Here is an 18,755-nt window from a genome sequence, read left to right on the forward strand (position 1 = left end):
ACAACTATAAATCGGGGTCTTCATAGCCCATAAAAGGCACCAGAAGTTATAACAAGAAGCAAGAAAAAGCTCGTGGATCAAACGCTGCAGATTCCTCCACAAGTTTCAAGCTTCAATCAATCAAGTTCAAGCTCAAGAACGAAGAACAAATCAAGTTCAAGCTCAAGAACGAAGAACAAATCAAGGTCAAGTTCAAGCAATCTCAAGCTCAAGAACAAGATCAACATTCGTGGCAACAACTACATATTCAGGATCAATCTCAAAAACTCTTAAATTTATTTACTATTGGAAAGAAGAATCAGAGGATTTATAGAGATTGTACACTCATATCATTTGAAATAAAATACTACGATTGTTACAATATTTTTCGTCTTATTTTGTTTTTTGACACAATTTTATTGACTACAATATCACTTTCTAGCACCTAATATGGATTCATGTTCTTTTAATGCTTTTAACTATTACCTAAGTGTAAATCTACCTCGTACTTTTCTTTCTTTAATCGGATGTGACTACCTAGAGTACTTCACCATTGTTGTATATAATATTTCTCGATAATAAATTGAATGTTAGACAATATTAGCTAAAATATGTAAATACTTAGGTGGCATTTGTTTCAAAAATTAAAAGAAAATTACTGAAAAACAAAATCACCATTTTTCAAACAAACGCGAAGTTTTCAAAAAAGTATGCTCCATACTTTGAAAGTGAGTCAAAGGCCACTACAACAATATCTAACTCTTGAGAGACAGGTTAAGCAATTGTAATATTCAATGATCTTCAGGTTTTTAGGGTAGAGTTTTCCTTTTCGCACTCGAGTAAGAGTTGTGATATAGGATGTACAGAGATGTAAATATATTCCCTCGTATTCTTCCTTTTGGGGTATGAGACCAGTCAGTCTTTATCTTCTTGTTTGACAAGTCTTCGTATGATGTAAAGTTGTAAACTATTACACTACTTTTTACTAATTTGGATATTTCTCATCTAGCCTGGAATATAAGATAAAGAGGCATATGACAACCAGCACTGGATGATTTTGTTTTCTGATAGTCTCTAAACCACTAAAGCCAAGGACTTATCAAACAAAAATTAAGCGAAAGCCTCGCACAAGTTTTCCTCTTTAAAGTTACAACAATAAAACCCATTGTAATCTCAGATTGTGGAGTTTGGGGGTAAAGTGTACAAATAGAGAGACTATTTCCGAAAAACCCTAGGCTCAATTTTCGACAAGTTTGAACAGAAGAACTTTCCTCTCTAAAGTTGCATGGCATTATTCACATACATAAGTAATCGACATACCAACAGTAGCGCAGCAGCACCACAAGTATTACTAAGCTTCAAAGTTGACTTAGAAATATATTGGACGGTCCATACAAGATAGAAATCTCAAGACAAAGCAAATACTTGTACTTGGAAAAACACAAGACACTGTCATCCATTTAACTCCGGACTCGGTTCGTCATTCAGTTGCTTTTCCTTTGCTGCGTCTGCTGCTACTGCTGGTTTCTACAAGATAACAAACCATAGAATCCACATCGTCCCCAAATAAGCTATAAGCCTCAATTACTCGTGGATAGCTAAAACCCATCGACAGCATAATCTGGATGCAGTCGCTAAAGGTGGAATCTGGCAAGCAGAGCCCATCTTCCTGCCGTTTCTCACTTCCAGATGACCCTACAATTCAATGTTAAAATTTACAGTTCAAACCCGCAAACTTATTGATCTTACATCGATAGAGGTGCAACCTAGAAAATAATGTAAGATACTTTAAACTTCATCAAATGTAAGCTCAAACTTACTAGCTCCTGAAGATGACGGCTCAGCTCCGGATGTGGAAGACTCTTGACAACCAAGCTGTTGTCTAAACCTATCACGAGCAATATACTCAGCCCTAGAAGCTTCGATCACCATGCGTTCCATCTCCTTTTCAGTGAGCTCAAGATCTGAGTAGAAGCGTCCTTCAGCTAGAAGCGCCTGAAATGGGACCATTTAACCAAATAAAAGACCACATGAGCATCTAGTTGTTGGAAATCATTCCATGAAATTGAACTTTCTAGGTACTTAACGTTATCAATCTGTTGGTCCTGTTGAGCTTTAATTGCAGCTTTTACTTTATCCTTGTTGACGTTTGTCTGCAGGAGAAATAAAAAATATATTTCTGAAACTAACATATAGGTTTGCAAAGAAACAACATATCATATATAAAAGACTAATGATGACAATCTAAAGATAATATGTAAAGAGAAACATCAGCTTCACTAAGTTATCGCATTACAGGACCGCAAAGCGATTAACATGATTGTTTGCAATTCGAGAGTTTACCCCTTGCAGAGAGCTAAACCCAAGCCCAGCACCAACTGTTAATCGGCGAGGATCAACAAGGGAGTTGTAATGATTTCCATGATGATAACTGAGACGGATAGGAGGGCTGTCTGAGTTATAACTTCCATGGAACGTGTTCATTGGTTCTGCACCAGCAAATTCCACAATTTAATGCAAGCAACTAACAGAGACAAGTTCACAAAGCTGAGCATCACGATCATCACATCATCTCATTTTACAAAGAACAACCAAAAGTCAGGAAGCGAATTTACCGTTGCTGTAAGAATATATATGGATAGGGCGGTTATACATTTCAGATAACGCTTGGATTTCCACATTGTTGCCGTAAACCTCCAACGCAGTAATGAAAACATTAGTCTGGTTAGTCTGACAAAGAACTGACAAACAAAGAAGGATAGGCACACAGATAAATGGATGGATAATAGATAAGCAAAACACGATCCACGAGAGCGACAAATAGCAGAAGTCTTTAAAAGAAATGGATATTTGCAGTCCATATGAGTCCTTTAATCTAATCTTTTCCTAGAAAGTAAAGAAGTAACCTAAGAAAAATCAAGCAGCAGAAACCAACATAAAATGATCGAAAACAGAAACGCTGGTGCAGGTAGACTGAACACCCCATTTTTCTCGGGATAGGTAAATAGAAAGGAAATTTTAAATATTCATTTAAGGGGTAAAAAACACAAAATTTAACCACCGTCCTCCACTCAAACGAAAATAAGGAACTGAAGATACAATGGGCAATACAACATACGAGATAATCATATGCATCATAAAGAAATTAGCAAATAACTAACAGTAGAATATAAACGTTAGAGGTTCCGATGAGAGTAGTATACTTAGCAGTTTGAAATTATTCACCAAACAACTAAAGAAAAGTGAATTCACATCGCAGTAACCAGATATTTTTTCTGGGTAATCTCTTCATCATTTTTGTGTTGGATTTGACATAGTTCCGAAAAACACTAAAACTGTCTCTAATGACCATCACCTAGAAAATGCATCATCCTGCATCCTGAGAGATTCTATCAACAGATACCAATTTTTTCGGTTATGCGTAATGCTCCAATTCTGCTTGCGCCAAGATAGGACAGAAGCAACATAATGACTCGGAGAGAGAATTTCTGAATAACCACATAACATACCTTGTCTCTCCTTTTTCTCTTGCAATAGGATGTGAATCCTTCAGTTATAAACTGAGAAAAGTGGTCTCTTTCGCGCTCCTACAACAGAAGATGCTCATCGAATAAATAAAGAGACAGTAAATAAATTATAAGGCTGTGCAGAAAACCATATAAATGATTAAGAAACAGACGCACCAACAATATACACAAAGGGAACAAAAGGATACGAGATTATGCATCAAGCCCATAGATTTTAACCTCTATTCAGCGGAACTTCCAATACTGACTTATGCAAGAAGACGACATCATGAAACGGAAACCAAACAGTAACAATATGCACTTTTACATCTTCCATCCCCCATGCCCCAACCAGAAGCGAATAACAAGGCACCATAACCTTAACTCTAGATAATGTAACTCTAGATAATGTTTTAACCTCTTCTTTTTATTATCTTAGAGCACACCAAACTGTAGGATAACTTTCAAATTTAACCGTCACTTGGCTAGATGAGGTTTAGTACCTTAGCTAACTGTAGAGAAAGGTCCCTCAACTTCTAATGCTAAATGAACTGCAGGCTTCCTTCCACTAAACCATTAAAATGATGGAAAATGGTTACATATCTTGGAAGAGAAAGGAAAAATGGAGTCTGGCACGAAACTTAGAACATTTCCTCTTACAAAAAACCACCACTATTTACACATCCTAATCCCTATAACCAGAAACTAAACTAAGCCTGCCCTGCCACCCTCAAAGAAAAATAAAGCTCATCTTTGGCACTGCCCATCACATTGCTTCAGGAAGAATCATACACATACCATTGGAAGGATATCATACTGAGGATTATTGTAAAGACAAAGAAAAGCTAAGCCGACCAGGTAGCTTGATAAAAAGCGGATGCCCGCAAGGCTCAGTTCAAGTGGCAAAGGTTGAAGGGCTTGTGACTTAGGTCGCAGGTCCAACCCCTGAGGGTTTAAAACTAAGCCTAGTATTTAAGTGGAGAAGTAGAGGGGTGGGCTCATTATCCCCGAGTTTCGAAGGTGGTTGGTCCAGACGAAAAGGGAAAAAGCTTGATAAAAAGAAGCTGGGGAACAAAGCATGGGAATTATCATTGGCAACAAGACAGGGAAATATTAGCACTATTAAAGAGGCAATGATTTAATGGCTTCAAGAAAATCTAGAAGGGAACAATAAACTAACAACAAACACTAAAATGCTACGAATATCAGTTGTTCCTATTTCTTCTCTTGGGGTAAATCATTCTGTTACTTTTTTGCATTCTAATCAGTCAATTAATCAACCAACCAATTCATCCCAATTATATGTGCTGGCTATATGAAGACTTTACTTTATTAAAAAAAAAGCTCTGGCTATATGAATCCTCCCTATTCATTTCGCTCTATTCAGGAGGCAATATTATGGTATGTCTATTCCATTTAATACTAAACCTGAATGCCGATGTAGCACGTCTAGATTAACATGCTCAAACAAATTTAACGTTTAAGAAATTCATCAAGGATTGATTTTTTACATCGACGGTCAAGCTACCGCAACCCACCCTCTCTTGATTCCATATAACAAATTTCTTCTCTAGACAGATTTTTCAAATTTACTTGACATTCGTAATTTATATCATGAATTCCAATCACTAACTTAAATATGCCTCAGTGAAAAATTAGATAATCAGAGAGAAAATGTCCTTTCATGATAAAACAAAAGGTTTCAATATTCTCTAGCTAGAATAGTGAGAGGATATAGATGGGAAAATCTGAAAGAACAATTTTGGCTCTCTTAAATGTACAGGGAGTGGCTATAGATGGAAAAATAAAAAATTTATGTCCATTAACGAATTTATGAAATGCTCTCACCATCTCTAGAACACAGCTCTGCGCAAGTGCAGGTGCTTGGAGGGATTTGAACATCATAAGACTAGTTTTAAATTACACATTAAGAATATACCGCACAAACCATAAATGACAAATGCTGTCAGTCAAGGGGAAAAGATACTTTAGTTCAGATATTAAAAAATATGCAGCAAAGGATACCCTGGCATGCCAAGAACCTACTATAGATAGGCATATTGGAAACTACTTTAGCTCTCAAATTAGCAGATTCAGTATTTGATTCCAAAGCAGAGGCTTAGGAACAAGTTCAATCACTTTTCTGAATCTACCTCTGCGTCAAGCATAACGTACTATGTTTATACTGTTAGTGCACCTTTTCTACTGTCAGTCGTACCAGGTCACTGTCGACCAAATTTCATAACTAACAAATCAAGGGAAGAGCTGATATAACTGATGGCCCTCTGATGCACAAAACAAAATCCTAGCTTCATCTCCCTATCTAATGGCATGTTAAGAAACAGCGTTTCTACAAGAAACTAAAATCAAGTAATAAATTTCTCGACCTGCAAAAGAAAGATAAATGAAGTAGACAAATAAAATCGCATTTATAACAGAACGTTTAGTAGAATCATTACCATGTAGTCGATGCACATCTGCCTGACCAAATCATAAGCTTCAGAATCACCATATACTTGGTCAGCAACTGCACGGAAGAGGCAGTTCCCATCTTCCAGCATTTTCTTAACTTCTAAGCCTTTTGCTCTTCTAATATCACTTTCAAACTGGTGCTCTCTCTCCTAAAACAAAATTGTCAAGTTTGCAATTTCAGATATGTGCAATCTGCTAGTCAAATCAGTGTACTTGTGAATTACTAGATAGATCATTCTTCACTCATGCCAAATTACATGAGCGGAATGACCATTCCACTTTGTGCTTGCTCAAGCTTGCCATTCCGCATACGGGATAAACAGCCACTAACTGTTTAGAATGCACGATTTGCACAGGACAATCATTGCTGATTGTATGTGCTTAAGAAATAAAGTTATAATAACCTTCCAAAAGCACATGCTTATAAAAAAAATTATAAGCAATGATCAACTCTACTCCCAAAACAGACAAGGGGATCATAAACTGCAGCCTTGATCAGTTTCTAGTAGATAATTTTGACCTTACCATATCATTGTGTGAGGATCCAAATTTGGGGTTCTGCTCATCGGCACTATTATAACCTTCACTTTCGCTGTGTGACCGCGGAGAGGATGGCCTAGATCCCGCAGGTGAAGTCCTAGTTGACACATTAGGCCGCCCAACAAGTTCCCCAGATCCTAACAGCACTGCATTTGAACTACCTGATGAAAATTTCCTTGGACTACAGCTTAGAGACACAGGTTTAGGAGGTGGGACAGGAGGTGGAGGTGGACACGAACTACTTTTAGCCCCCTGCACAGAAGTTCCCTCATTTTCCGCTGCCTCAACACTTAAACCACTAGATCCTTTTACAGAGTCCCCACAGACAAAAGCACCATCACCTATCTTCTCATTGTCAATAATCTTTTCTTCAAGGTGGCTTCTGTCACTGCTGAAGTTTTCTAATGAAGCATCATCACCTTCACCTTTGTGGTTGAAAGAACCAACTGAAAACTCATCCAAGACAATAGATTCTGGAAATTCTCCTACCAACTCGTCATCTTCCAGAGCTGATGGTACCTGACTAGTGCTAGAAGCCTGTGGCTGCAATGGAGCTGAAGAAGATGCAGATGATTCAGGGAGTGAAACTGATGACCTGTTCTGGTTTGACAACGACGATGAAGACCCTGTAGAACCTCGCTGAACAAGTATCCGTGTCATTATTGTTGCCCTTCTTCAACTACAGAACCACAAAATAACCACTCTGCCTTTACCCAAATTAGAGAAACACTTTCAATTTGTCACGCTTTCTGGCTTTTGGGGCGGTCACACCAATACCTTTACTGAATGATTTCTTGCAGCAGCCTACTTCCTTTTGATCCTCGCGAACTACTTTCTGCATTCCCGTATATATTCTCATGAGACCTTCAACTCCAAAAATCTTCTTTGACACAACAAAGCCTCTTCTCTTTATGTTCCTTGAAATTTCCCAAAAGTAAGCCACGTGCTTAAAACTGCAATTACGACCAACTAATCATCACCAAATGCTAGATAAAAGATAGTAATTTAAAAGTAATCCTACTCCATCAATTACACCACAGGAACATATATATGAATCAACTACTTCTCAATCCCAAAACTAATACAGACAGATACATGATCCTCTTTAACGAATCCTCCCTCCTCGGACCCAATTTATTCCAATGCTAAACAATTTAGGGGTTCTTTAATTTAATTAGATATCACATTTATCCCACATACAATTCTCTAACCCAACTAAAAACACTGATGGTAAGTAAATAAAATAACTAAAAGAATACATCAAACCAAGGGTAATTCACGCTAAAAACCTCTATACTATCACTCAGTTTCAGGCACACGTGTATTTCTATTGTAAATCAAAGACTTAATACCCTGTACTATTAAAAATTTTCAGAAACATTAAATAAATTCAAAATCCAAGTAGACAAATTAGATTTATCCTACAATGAGATCATCGAAGGCTAATTTTTCTTAGAAAAAATTTAAGTTACAACCACATTTTTTTGAACAAGTTGAAATTTTTTAACAAAGGCAAGTCAATAGTAGAAAAACTAAATCCCACAGACACAATCAATAAAGATAAAGATGCATTAAACAAGGAACGGCGCCAGAGCTTACAAATGGGAAACCCTAAAGTTGACTCAGGGAGAATTACGTAACTCAGTTGATTATGACAGACCTAATTGAAGCAGAAATTCCCACTGGCTAGGGTTTAGTATATAATCTGCGAAGCGGAGGAACGAAAAGAGAATGCAATTTACCTTCTAGGCGAAGGAAGATAGTGTATATATGTATGTATTTGTGTGTGTTTTAGGTGGCGAAAATGGGTAAAGTTTGAGAGAAAATGGGAGGCTGGGGAAGAGAAAGAGAGGAGGAAGGGACACGTGACTTAAGAATTTTACTGCCGACTCCGTTGGTCCCGTCAGAAGCGCATTATTTGCACGTGTGGAATGGAGGAAATGTTTCTTCTTTTCCCTTTTATTTTAATCATGGAGGAAATGTTTTCAACATATGGAGTTTCATTTCCTCACTAATTTAACTATGAAACCTTTTAGGATTTTATATAGGAATTTTCATTGTATAAAAATTAAGGTAAGAGTCAGTAGATAGTCGAGTGTATTTCTTTTTTTTATTTGTAGCATTAATATTATTCTTGTATTTGCTTGTACTTAGATTAGATTTATATTACTTCTCGTTGTTTCTTTTTCTTTGGTTATCTTATTATCTTGTTGTTGTTTTTGCTTTTTGTATTGTTTTTTTCCTATGGTTTCTCAGTTACTGTATTTCTTTTTAACAATGCTGTGAATATGCTTTCTTGAACCGTGGTTCTATCGAAGATAGCCTTTCTGTCATTATAAGGTGGGTGTAAGATCTGCGTATACACTATATACTCTCTCCAGACCTCACTATATGGGATTTTACTGAGTTTTTTGTTATTGTTGTTAAAAAAAATAGAACAAATATTGAAATAACAATTAAATTGGTAGTTTAATTTTGATAGAAGATAAAAGCGCCTCAAATTGACTTTCCAAACTTCATAGTGATATTTTCAGTTGATTAGAAGCTTGTGTTAAAGAGCTGCACATTCTTCTTCTTGCTCGATTTCAAATTATATAAATTTATCATATGATTAAATGAAAGATTAATGAAAATATCGATTAACTAAATTATCTTCATCAATCGCCAAAACAAGAAAAACTTTTGATTTTCGGAAGATATGTGATGGAAAATAAAAAGGAGGAAAAACTTTTGAAATATTACCAAAAGATACTAGAGACAAGATTGAAGTTAACATAATGTCAAGTTCCTCACTTGAGGAAAGAATGAAAAAGTTAACCTCGTGAATTTAACCGTGTCAGATCCCATAGGTTGATAAAGCCAATTAGTTATGAATATAGATAAACCATCCTACTAGATTAAAGTATGACTAAAGCCAATTAGTTATGAATATAGATAAACCATCCTACTAGATTAAAGTATGACTAAAAGTATGGATGGACATAAAATCCAAAAAAACGAATTTCGAATCGAACCGATTTAATTTGATATTTTGATTTCGGTTTTTTCGGTATTTCAGTATATTTTCGAAATACCGAAAATTTTTAGTCCAAGTCCAACTTTATTTTTATTTTTTAGCCCAATAGTTACTTGTCTTATTAATTATTCCCTCCGGTCCAAAATAAGTGATTTTTTTGGATGTTTTCACACAGATTAAGAAATTCACCTTTTTACATTAATTAGCAATGGAATTGACCATATTAACCTTTACTATCTCACATAAACACTCCTAACACATATTCCAACACTAGTTACTCCAAGGACAATGTAGGAAAAAAATAATTAATTCATTCTTGAAATCTGGAAAAATCACTTATTTTGGACCATAAGAAAAAGGCCAGAAAATCACTTATTTTGGACCGGAGGGAGTACATTATTAAATTTAATGTATTCCGTCCTCATATTCTGCAAAATATTTTTTTCTAACTTAGATAACTTCTTCCTAAATACTAATTCAAGATAAAAAAGCAACATCTTAATTATTGCTCTATTCGAAATTAAAGAAAACTTGTGTAATTATCTAATAAGAATTAAATCGACTCATTTTAACTTGCTTTTAGACACAACACATGCTTGATTAACTTACTGAACTTCAACAAAAGGTACATACTATACAGTATACTCATTCCTAAGAAATCAAGATGATATTGCTAATATTCAATTTTATTTTGCTTTGTAAAATCCTAGACGATTTTACTACCATCCTTGCAATAATGAAGTGAGAGGCTTAACCGTGTTATGCTACCACTGAACATAGTAATCCTGCATTAAGAAGAACATAGTCATGTGTTAGCACAATGATCAACATGGATTACATTAGTTAACGGAGTGGGTGTGAAGATAGTGAAGATTTGGTTTAAATCGAAACCGTATCGAACCAAAATAAGAAATACCTAACCGTACCGATATATTTTGATACGGTATTTAGTATGCACAATTAATAAACCGAATACCGAACCAAAATTATTAAATACCAAACCGAAATACCGAATGCCCACCCCTAACTAAAAGTAGGGAGGAAACAAGAAGACTTGGAGAAAATTTAATCCAACTTCCTAGTACTTTTCATTTCATTTTTCTTTCTTTTTTTGGTTAAAATAATTAGTTGGAGATACACACTGCAATCTGGATTTGAATTTTTCTGTTTGGAATCCTCATTAACCGTATTAGAGAAGTGAATAAGCAAATTGACGTCCAACAAGTCAAAAGCAGATGTGTGCAACTTCATTACAACAACTCAAAATGAAAGACAAACCAAATCCAAATATTTGCGAAAGTGAGCACATCATACGATAAGATACTAGTACATTCCATAAACAACAGTGGCGACTCCAAATGTCCATTTGGTCTTAGTGTCTTCGGAGAGACAGGGCAGAGAAAATGACAAGGAAGATGAAGATGACTGCCGCAATGAAAGAAGCCACGACGGCGCCGCTCGCTCGCTGGCAGAAATCGCCGAACTGCTGGCATATCTCCAGCCATTGTGTGGTGGAGTTGCCGTTTTCTGCTAAGTACACTATGGCAGCCGCCGCAGCTGCTCCAGCCGTGGTAAATGCCACCATTACCTGCACCATTTTTTCTTAATCATAAGCTTAATTCATCCTGTTTCCCCCTTATATATTTTCCAAATGACGGTAGTGGTTATAATTAACACTTAGCAGGATTTACACAGTAGTATTAAAACTCAAATCTTATTCTGTACTGTAATGCATGTTATTTTTCTTGTAGTACGACTCAATAGTTAAGAGCATCTAAAGAGGACAAGCCTCTGAATTTATTTGTTACCTCTTTATTATTCAAAAGCAATCTAAGGCCTCATTTGTTTGTTTGCACTTAATAAAGGTCTGAATCTTAATCATTCGGATCTCAGATATTAAGTGCGTTTGTTTTTAAAGTCTGAGTCTTAATTATTTAGATCTTAATCGTTAAGCGTGTTTATTTTTTTATTTCACAACCACTTAATAGGTCTATATCAGTAAGATCTATAACATAGACTTAATTTCATTAAGATGTTATCATCTATATTCATTATTAACTGCCGCCACCGCCTATCATTATCAACTACCACCGTACTCAACCATCACCACCATCATCCTCAATTATAGCCGCCACCATTGTCGACTAACACCACCCACCATCCCCATCACTCCTACAACCATCATTCTCAACGACAACCAACATTCATCCCCTCAACTACCACAACTAACCACCCCATCACCATTAACGATCATAGCTGACACTAGCCATCATTATAAACTACCACCACCCACCACCATTTTCCTCAATCATAACTACCACCCGCCATTATTAACTATCACCATCCACCACCACCATCCTCAATCACAATAGCTATCACTACCAATCACCACTAGCTACCACCCTAAACTGCCACCATCAACCAAATCTACCACTAACCACCGCTTTTAGTCAGCATTCACAAGCGCTACCGTTAGCCATCACCACCAGCAACTATCATATTTTAAAAAACTATATATTTTAGTGATGGAATATTAGGTTAATTAGTCTTTTATTTGAATTTTATGTTTATTAATTTTCAAATAAACGTAAATTTTATACATTCAGATGTAAAAAATCAAACAATCTTAATCATTTAGTATTCAGATCTTAATACACATATTAATATTCAGATGTGTATTCAAATTCAAATATTTTAATCTTAATACACATCTTAATATTCAAACGTGTATTCATATTTAGACGTCTTAATCTTTAAAAAAAATGAGGCCTAAAATACATTAAAGAAAAGTTTGTTTATTCTGCTTACTGTGTCAAGAATTAACAGAAGAAGTCTAGCTCCAACAAGATGTGGTCGAACAATGCAAACAATGGAGAAAGGTAGAGAGAGGACAAGGTATCCACTTGCAATAGCATTTGCCACCACAAAATACCTGAAAATCAATCATATATAACAGTTTCATCAACTTAGAATCAGAATTAGTAGAAAAGAGAAAAAAAACTTACTATAACTAATTATTGGGCAAATTTAAGCAAAATAGATACTGTAAATAGTGTAGTGCTGACAGGTAAATTAGGACTCTCTCCGTTTTAAAATGATTATTTTAGTTTGACTTGACACAAACTTTAATTGAAAAGGAAAGACTTTTAAAATATGTAGTCTTATATAAGCCATAACATATGTGTGACTCTAAAATTTTTGAAACTTGTGGTCTGAAACATGTCATAATATTTGTGTGGCTAAAAAAGCTTCATATTGAGGAAATATTGAAAGGTGAAACTCTTTCTGGAACAGACTAATAAAGAAATAGTGCCAATCTTTTTGAGACAGAGAGATTAAATAAAAAGTGTGCTTTTCCAACAATTTAGTAGGCGTTTAGACATAAAAATTATAATTTTTGAAAAAAAAAATAGTATTTGGAGTTAAATTGAAAAATAATATTTGTAATTTGAAATTATGTTTGGACATTCATTTCACTTGAAAAAAATATTGGTTGTTTCGTGAGTGGGGAAAAAATTGAAAAATTTGAATTAGTGAGGTGGTCACAATTCAATAATACGTACGAGAAAGCAGGGAGATCATCATAGCTAGCTTCGAACTGAAAGAACTGAGTAAAAAGAGGAAGAGTTTCATCAGTAGTTCCCATGGTAGTTGCAGCAGCCAGAGCAGCCACAAGGCCACAAAGTCGCAGAATAAAGTCGAATATGGCAACCCCTCGTAGCCATCCTCCCTTGTGATTATGAGGAATAGCTTTTGTGGTAGCTACAATGGTGGCAGCAGTAGATTTTCCTTTGTTGGACTCTGTTTCAGATATGTTAATGGCTGTTTCATGGCTATGGGATTTTGAATCCATTATACTAATTAATATATGCAGGGGAGAGCTAGGGGATGTATTTGAGAGAGGTCCTTTAACACAAGTTATAAGCGCTTTTTTGCGTTATAAAAGAAGTAAGACAAAGGGTTGGAATTATATAGAAGGGGGATGTATGTGAAATGGTTCTTTGATAGAAGTTACAGCTATTTGCGTTATGAATGAACAGGGCTGAAATATATACTCCATATATCAGTGTAGAGGTTTTTTTTTTGGGTGAGGTGGGGTGGGGGTGGGGGGGGGGGGACATGGATTAGTTTGGATGAAATTGTTGAGAATACTTTTCCTTAAAAAAAAAGGCATTGGCGCTTGTATGGAGGAGTGGTTACAACTCAAACTCTTCATCTTTGGAAATTTTCAAGTACGTTTCTTGATTGGATATGAAAAGCAAAACCTAATTCAATTTTAGACAGAGAAAAGTACTAGTGTGAAAACTTATGAGATCAAATTTGTTTAAGGTTTTTTCATAATTTGCAGCTGACCAACAGATACGTAAACCTATGGATGGGGTTCTCGCACTAAGGCAATAGTATTCAAGGATGGTAAATGCTCATTCCTTCCCTTGAATTACATACTAAACATTGTTCTCAAAAGATATGATGGAGCAGCTCCGTTTTCTGGTGCCTGGCCGTAGGTTGAGGATATTAGAGGGTCATTGTGGAGCAGTTCATAAACCAACCTTGATTAGAGAACTTGATTTGCACAACCCACTCCATTAGACTAAAAGAACATTTATTTTAACTTTACTAATAGTAGTTCATTTGTTGTCTGTCAATGATTAATGAGACTGATGCTTTTCCTGTTTATTGTTTTAGAAAAGATATTATCCAGTTAATTCATTGTGTTTGGAAACTATAGCGATTAGTTAGTCCTGTCAATCAAATGCACACTTGGTATCACATGTTGCCTCTCACCTTTTGTCCTATATACTTACATATCTGAAATGCAGCATTGATCGATAACTTAGCTATACAACCAGATTGTCTGAGTTATCCTATTTTCATGGATCCTAAAACTTATGCAGGACACAGACTTCTCTACGTCTATAAATACCAATCTCTTGAGCCCGCACACACCTCAGACTATTTCGTTAGCTACTTACTACCTCTATTCAACAGTGGTTCAATCCTAATTTCTTTTCTACAGCCTTTAGTGAAGTTTCAATTTTTAATTTTAGACCAAAATATTTTCTGACAGGATATCGGATTTGTGAACTAGTCCAAGTTTGACCGATAGTGATTACGATGCTATTTTCCTAGCCAGGTATCTTGTATAAAGTCATATCAGCACGAAAATCAATCTTGATCACATATATTGAATCCTTGATACGTAGGGAATAGTAGCTTCCATTTCTTCTTTTACTTTTCCGCTAGACTTCTGTTCCAAGTAAACTACCATTACAGAGACCTCTTTCATTTTTTTCATTTAGAAAAGATGAAAATAATCTAAAAAAACTAAAATTATCCAACCATTCACATTCAAATGGTCTCTACTGCTAGATTTCCAATCATTTTAACCAAGGGCACCGGGCATTTTGTAACAATATCCAACCTAGCCAAATTTGAGGCATGCCCAAAAAGGTACAAGCTAAGCATAGCAAGTTCTTTGACAGACAACCTTGAGGAAAGGAACCCTTGCCAGTATTTGGGATCAAGATCAAAGAAAGCATCAAACAATCTCCTAGTCCCTTTCAAATCAAGCTTCAACAAAGTCTCCATCCCAAAAGAGTAACATTCTCTCACACTTCTTCTCTCTAGAGGCCACAAACCATTCCAAACTTTATGGTAAAGTGGAGATCCTCTTATCATTCTGGTTGTGCCGAGGCTCTCAGCAATGGCCTCAGCCAAAACTGGTGCCAATGCCATGCTCCGAGCCACCATGTACCCTGTCGATGGATGAACTATCCCTGAATTTCCACCAATTGCCATAACATTTTGAGGGATCCGCGGAAGTGGTCCTCCCATGGGGATCACACATTTCTCATCCTCAATAACACTTGTCACTTTGATCCCCAAATGCCTTAACCTTGCCACCATCCTATTTTTCACTTCCCTATACGATAGCACAGGCCGACTCACCAAAGAAGTCTCTTCCAAGAATACCAAATTCCTATCAAATGGCATCACATACAAGAATGTTGGTTCTTTAGTATTGTTCACCCTCAAATATGGCTCATTTCCCAGATGAGAATCCCTCCAATCCATAAGCACCATTTTATCCAAATCAAATGGATGATTATCCACTTGTGCTAAAATCCCATGAGCTATTTGATAACCATGGTTTCTTGGCTTGTCATATTCTATAAAAGGACTAGCAAAACCACTTGCATCTACAATCAAACTACCCCTTATCTTCCTACCATCATCACAAACAACTGAAGACTCAAATTCTTCATGCTCCACTTTCCAAACCTTGGCTTTATAAAACTTCCCTCCATTATCAACACAACTATTCAACAATTTCAACTTCAACTTTTTTCTACTGACTCTACCATATGGTCTTCCCAAATACTTAGTCTTGTTATCATTTATATGAACACAAGTCATAGGCCACTTATGATCTAAACAATCTTCCAATCCTAACTTCTCAAACTCATCAACCCAAACACCATAATTATTTGGCCACATGGAAAGTGGTGAAGGGTCAACACAACATACCTTAATACCATATCTTGATACTTGCTCAGCTAGCCGGAGGCCCGCAGGACCAGCTCCGATGATGATCACGTCGAATAGAGCCCGGCCCGAATTAGGATCAACCCATGAGATGTCAACATCTAAAGACTCTGGTTTTGATGTGGGTGCTAAGTCAAGAAAGCTACAAAATTTGTTACTACTACTTTTGTTTCTGCGATGAACTTTTCTTGAAAAGTTCTGGGTGGTTGGATTCAGAAAAGTAGAATTCAGTTGAAAAATAGACCTGTGAGGTGTAGGAGTGAAAAGTAAAGGAGATGGAAAAGGTTTGAGAAGAGTTTCCATTTAGATTTAGAGAAACTGTAACATGGAGAATGGCTACTTATGGTGGGAGGTAATATAGTTTAAGGAGGAGGAGTTTATTGAAATTGAAATCGAGTAGAGGCAATAGGATATATTGATGCTTTTGGGTACCTACTTTGGCTCATATTACAAAACAATATAAAAAAAAAAAATAGAATATGAAGAAAAGGAGCTAATCGAATAGAATCTTTTATAAGGTTAATAAAAGCATTTTCCCACAGTCCCTGCTCTTCACCTCTCTCTTCCATATTTTCTTTGTATTGGCCTCCCTTTTAATGATAACAAAAAAAGAAAAGAATTGAAGAGAGCATGACAAATTATTTCTACAATTTTGAGGGAGTTCTTTTACATGCCCAACAGAAAAACTAATCCAAAAAAAAAAAAAACGAACTAAAATATGAAAGCTGAAAAATCGAATTGAACTAACGAAATGAAGTAAAGATTTAGTTACCAAATAAGATTTCATGTTAAGCCAGCCTTTTAGTAGATATTATAAACTATTTTGTATATAACTTCTCTCTCTTAAATGAATCATTTTCCTATTGCAAACTTCCAATAACTTAAGGTCATAATTTTGTATGAAACAAAATTCTTGGTGATTACAAAGTCCACTGATAAAACCTCTATTTGATTGAATATCTCCAAAGTTGGGTGAAAATTGGAACTCGTCCCGAACAAAGTTACCCAATACATATAATTGTATATCCAAATAGTAAGTACCTCATAGAATTAATTGAGATACGTGTAAGCACCATTAAAACCTCGTCTATTAGAAAATTAGTGAAGGTTACAAAGAGGGAGTTAAAAGCCAATATCCACCACCTATAATAATAGTGCTCTGCCACAAATATAAAATATTTTTCGGTGGTACGTTACAGAACTTCCTCAGCAAAACTTCTACATTACAAAGCACTAGGGTGTACAAAGGAAACTGATAAACCGTACCACCCCAATAATTCGAATCAACCCGAGAAAAAAAATTCGACTATGGTTTGGTGTTGAAAAAAAAAATCCAACCATACTTGGCTTGGTTTGGTTTTGACTAAAGCAAGTCAAACCGAAACCAACCCAACCCAACATTACATATATAGAAATTTTAGATATATTTAATATATAAATATACTTATTGTGATGTAATTTATAAATATTTCTTAAAAAATTTCATAATTTTATCTTTTAAGGTATTATTTCAAGGTTGGACTTAGAACTTTTAAATGTTCCAACAAGTTTTATAGCCATTAACATTAGTAAATTAAATAATGCTAACAAAAGCCCAAACCAAAATCAAATCAATACTAATGCTAACAAAAAACATTCAATTCAATACTATGAACGGGAATGTATTGAATATCTATTTTTTGTTTTGCAATAATTTAAAAAAATGCATTACCTATTTTTATTTTTTCTTTAGCGTTTAGTCATGTAATTAATACTCCCTTATTAATCTACTTATTTTAGCATGACTTAGTACTTTTAGATTATGTTTATTTTTATTATGGCTTTTTAATTAGCAATATTTATATTACATAATTTTATTGTCTTTATTGTTGAATATTTTAGGATAATGTCATGACACATCTCATATTTTGTATTATTTTCTTGGAAAATACTTTATATAGTTGTATCTTACTAGGATTAAAGAAATATTTTGAGCACAATTTGTATGTTTTTTTCTACGAAGATTTTACCCGGAAAAAAAACTTCGAGAAATCCGAATAACCCAAAAATCCGAGAAAAATCGAGAGTGAAAAATCTGAGTTTTATTGGTTTGGTTTGGTCTTTAGATTTAATAACCCGACATAATTGGTTTGATTTGGTAATTGTAAAATCCGAATCAACCCGACCTATGTACAACCTACGAAACACCAACGGATAGTGGATTTGCCTTGTAGTCAGTGCATGGACGGCAAGAAATTTGTGCAGCTATTAAGCGTAACTGGGGCCCATATGACCTTCTTCAACCTAGATCTAATCACCACGTGGCAAAGTAAGTTAGAGAGCCCAGATGAGCTATATGGCCTAAACGTGCATTTTGATTAGACAATTTGGCATTATCCTAGTAGTTGGAATGCTCATTGTGGAGAGGCACAAAGGACGCTAATTTGGCATCATACCGTTCGGCCTAATAAAAACAGCACCAGCACAAGAAAGAATAATGAAGTCATGATACTTTCCTACCAAATTAATACTTAACCTTTTCAATGGGCCCCAGTTAATCTTATATAGTAATAGTTATTCACAATATCAAATTTTTATTTTATACTTTATCTCTATGTAACAACTTTTTACTATAAAAGCAACATCTATTTTTCTAGCTTTTTGTAAAAGTACCCTTCTATATCAGCCATATAGAATCTCTAACATCACTAATAATA

At 35.4% G+C, this 18,755-nt stretch overlaps 3 protein-coding genes across 6 annotated transcripts; all 3 read right to left on the minus strand.

The window, feature by feature from the left end:
- Positions 1-1,089: 1,089 nt before the first annotated feature.
- LOC107784988 (OVARIAN TUMOR DOMAIN-containing deubiquitinating enzyme 6) lies at positions 1,090-8,378 on the minus strand. Of its 4 annotated transcripts, none has more exons than XM_016606195.2 (9): positions 8,240-8,378; positions 6,483-7,450; positions 5,945-6,106; positions 3,489-3,566; positions 2,595-2,673; positions 2,323-2,468; positions 2,067-2,132; positions 1,800-1,974; positions 1,090-1,674 (listed from the first exon to the last, which is right to left on the minus strand). In XM_016606195.2, exons 2-9 carry the CDS (start codon positions 7,155-7,157, stop codon positions 1,460-1,462), a joined length of 1,596 nt encoding a protein of 531 aa, XP_016461681.1. In that variant the 5' UTR covers positions 7,158-7,450; positions 8,240-8,378; the 3' UTR covers positions 1,090-1,459. The 4 variants fall into 4 exon arrangements, with proteins under 4 accessions (XP_016461681.1, XP_016461682.1, XP_016461679.1 ...); XM_016606196.2 differs by having other exon boundaries at positions 8,097-8,333; XM_016606193.2 differs by having other exon boundaries at positions 8,158-8,332.
- Positions 8,379-10,736: 2,358 nt separating this feature from the next.
- Positions 10,737-13,533, minus strand: LOC107784984 (casparian strip membrane protein 2-like). Its single transcript, XM_016606189.2, has 3 exons — positions 13,077-13,533; positions 12,322-12,445; positions 10,737-11,101 (listed from the first exon to the last, which is right to left on the minus strand). Exons 1-3 carry the CDS (start codon positions 13,364-13,366, stop codon positions 10,886-10,888), a joined length of 630 nt encoding a protein of 209 aa, XP_016461675.1. The 5' UTR covers positions 13,367-13,533; the 3' UTR covers positions 10,737-10,885.
- Positions 13,534-14,670: 1,137 nt separating this feature from the next.
- Positions 14,671-16,520, minus strand: LOC107784989 (neoxanthin synthase, chloroplastic-like). The gene has a single exon (XM_016606198.2). The coding sequence runs from the start codon at positions 16,360-16,362 to the stop codon at positions 14,863-14,865; it is 1,500 nt and encodes a 499-aa protein (XP_016461684.2). The 5' UTR covers positions 16,363-16,520; the 3' UTR covers positions 14,671-14,862.
- Between the last annotated feature and the right edge of the window lie 2,235 nt (positions 16,521-18,755).

The sequence above is a fragment of the Nicotiana tabacum genome, chromosome 8 (assembly GCF_000715075.1).
Source record: "Nicotiana tabacum cultivar K326 chromosome 8, ASM71507v2, whole genome shotgun sequence".
Classification (NCBI taxonomy): domain Eukaryota; kingdom Viridiplantae; phylum Streptophyta; class Magnoliopsida; order Solanales; family Solanaceae; genus Nicotiana; species Nicotiana tabacum.

What these genes read in the sequence shown, in the direction of transcription:
- LOC107784989 (XM_016606198.2), bottom strand. Translation starts at nt 16,362, where the DNA reads ATGGAAACTCTTCTCAAACCTTTTCCATCTCCTTTACTTTTCACTCCT.
- LOC107784984 (XM_016606189.2), bottom strand. Translation starts at nt 13,366, where the DNA reads ATGGATTCAAAATCCCATAGCCATGAAACAGCCATTAACATATCTGAA. An exon ending in GATGATCTCCCTGCTTTCTC is followed by an intron (nt 12,446 to 13,076) that starts GTACGTATTATT and finishes ATTGATTTTCAG; the next exon opens with GTATTTTGTGGTGGCAAATG. An exon ending in TTCTGTTAATTCTTGACACA is followed by an intron (nt 11,102 to 12,321) that starts GTAAGCAGAATA and finishes AAAATGGTGCAG; the next exon opens with GTAATGGTGGCATTTACCAC.
- LOC107784988 (XM_016606195.2), bottom strand. Translation starts at nt 7,157, where the DNA reads ATGACACGGATACTTGTTCAGCGAGGTTCTACAGGGTCTTCATCGTCG. An exon ending in TATATATTCTTACAGCAACG is followed by an intron (nt 2,469 to 2,594) that starts GTAAATTCGCTT and finishes TTGCTGGTGCAG; the next exon opens with AACCAATGAACACGTTCCAT. An exon ending in GGTTTAGCTCTCTGCAAGGG is followed by an intron (nt 2,133 to 2,322) that starts GTAAACTCTCGA and finishes TTTCTCCTGCAG; the next exon opens with ACAAACGTCAACAAGGATAA.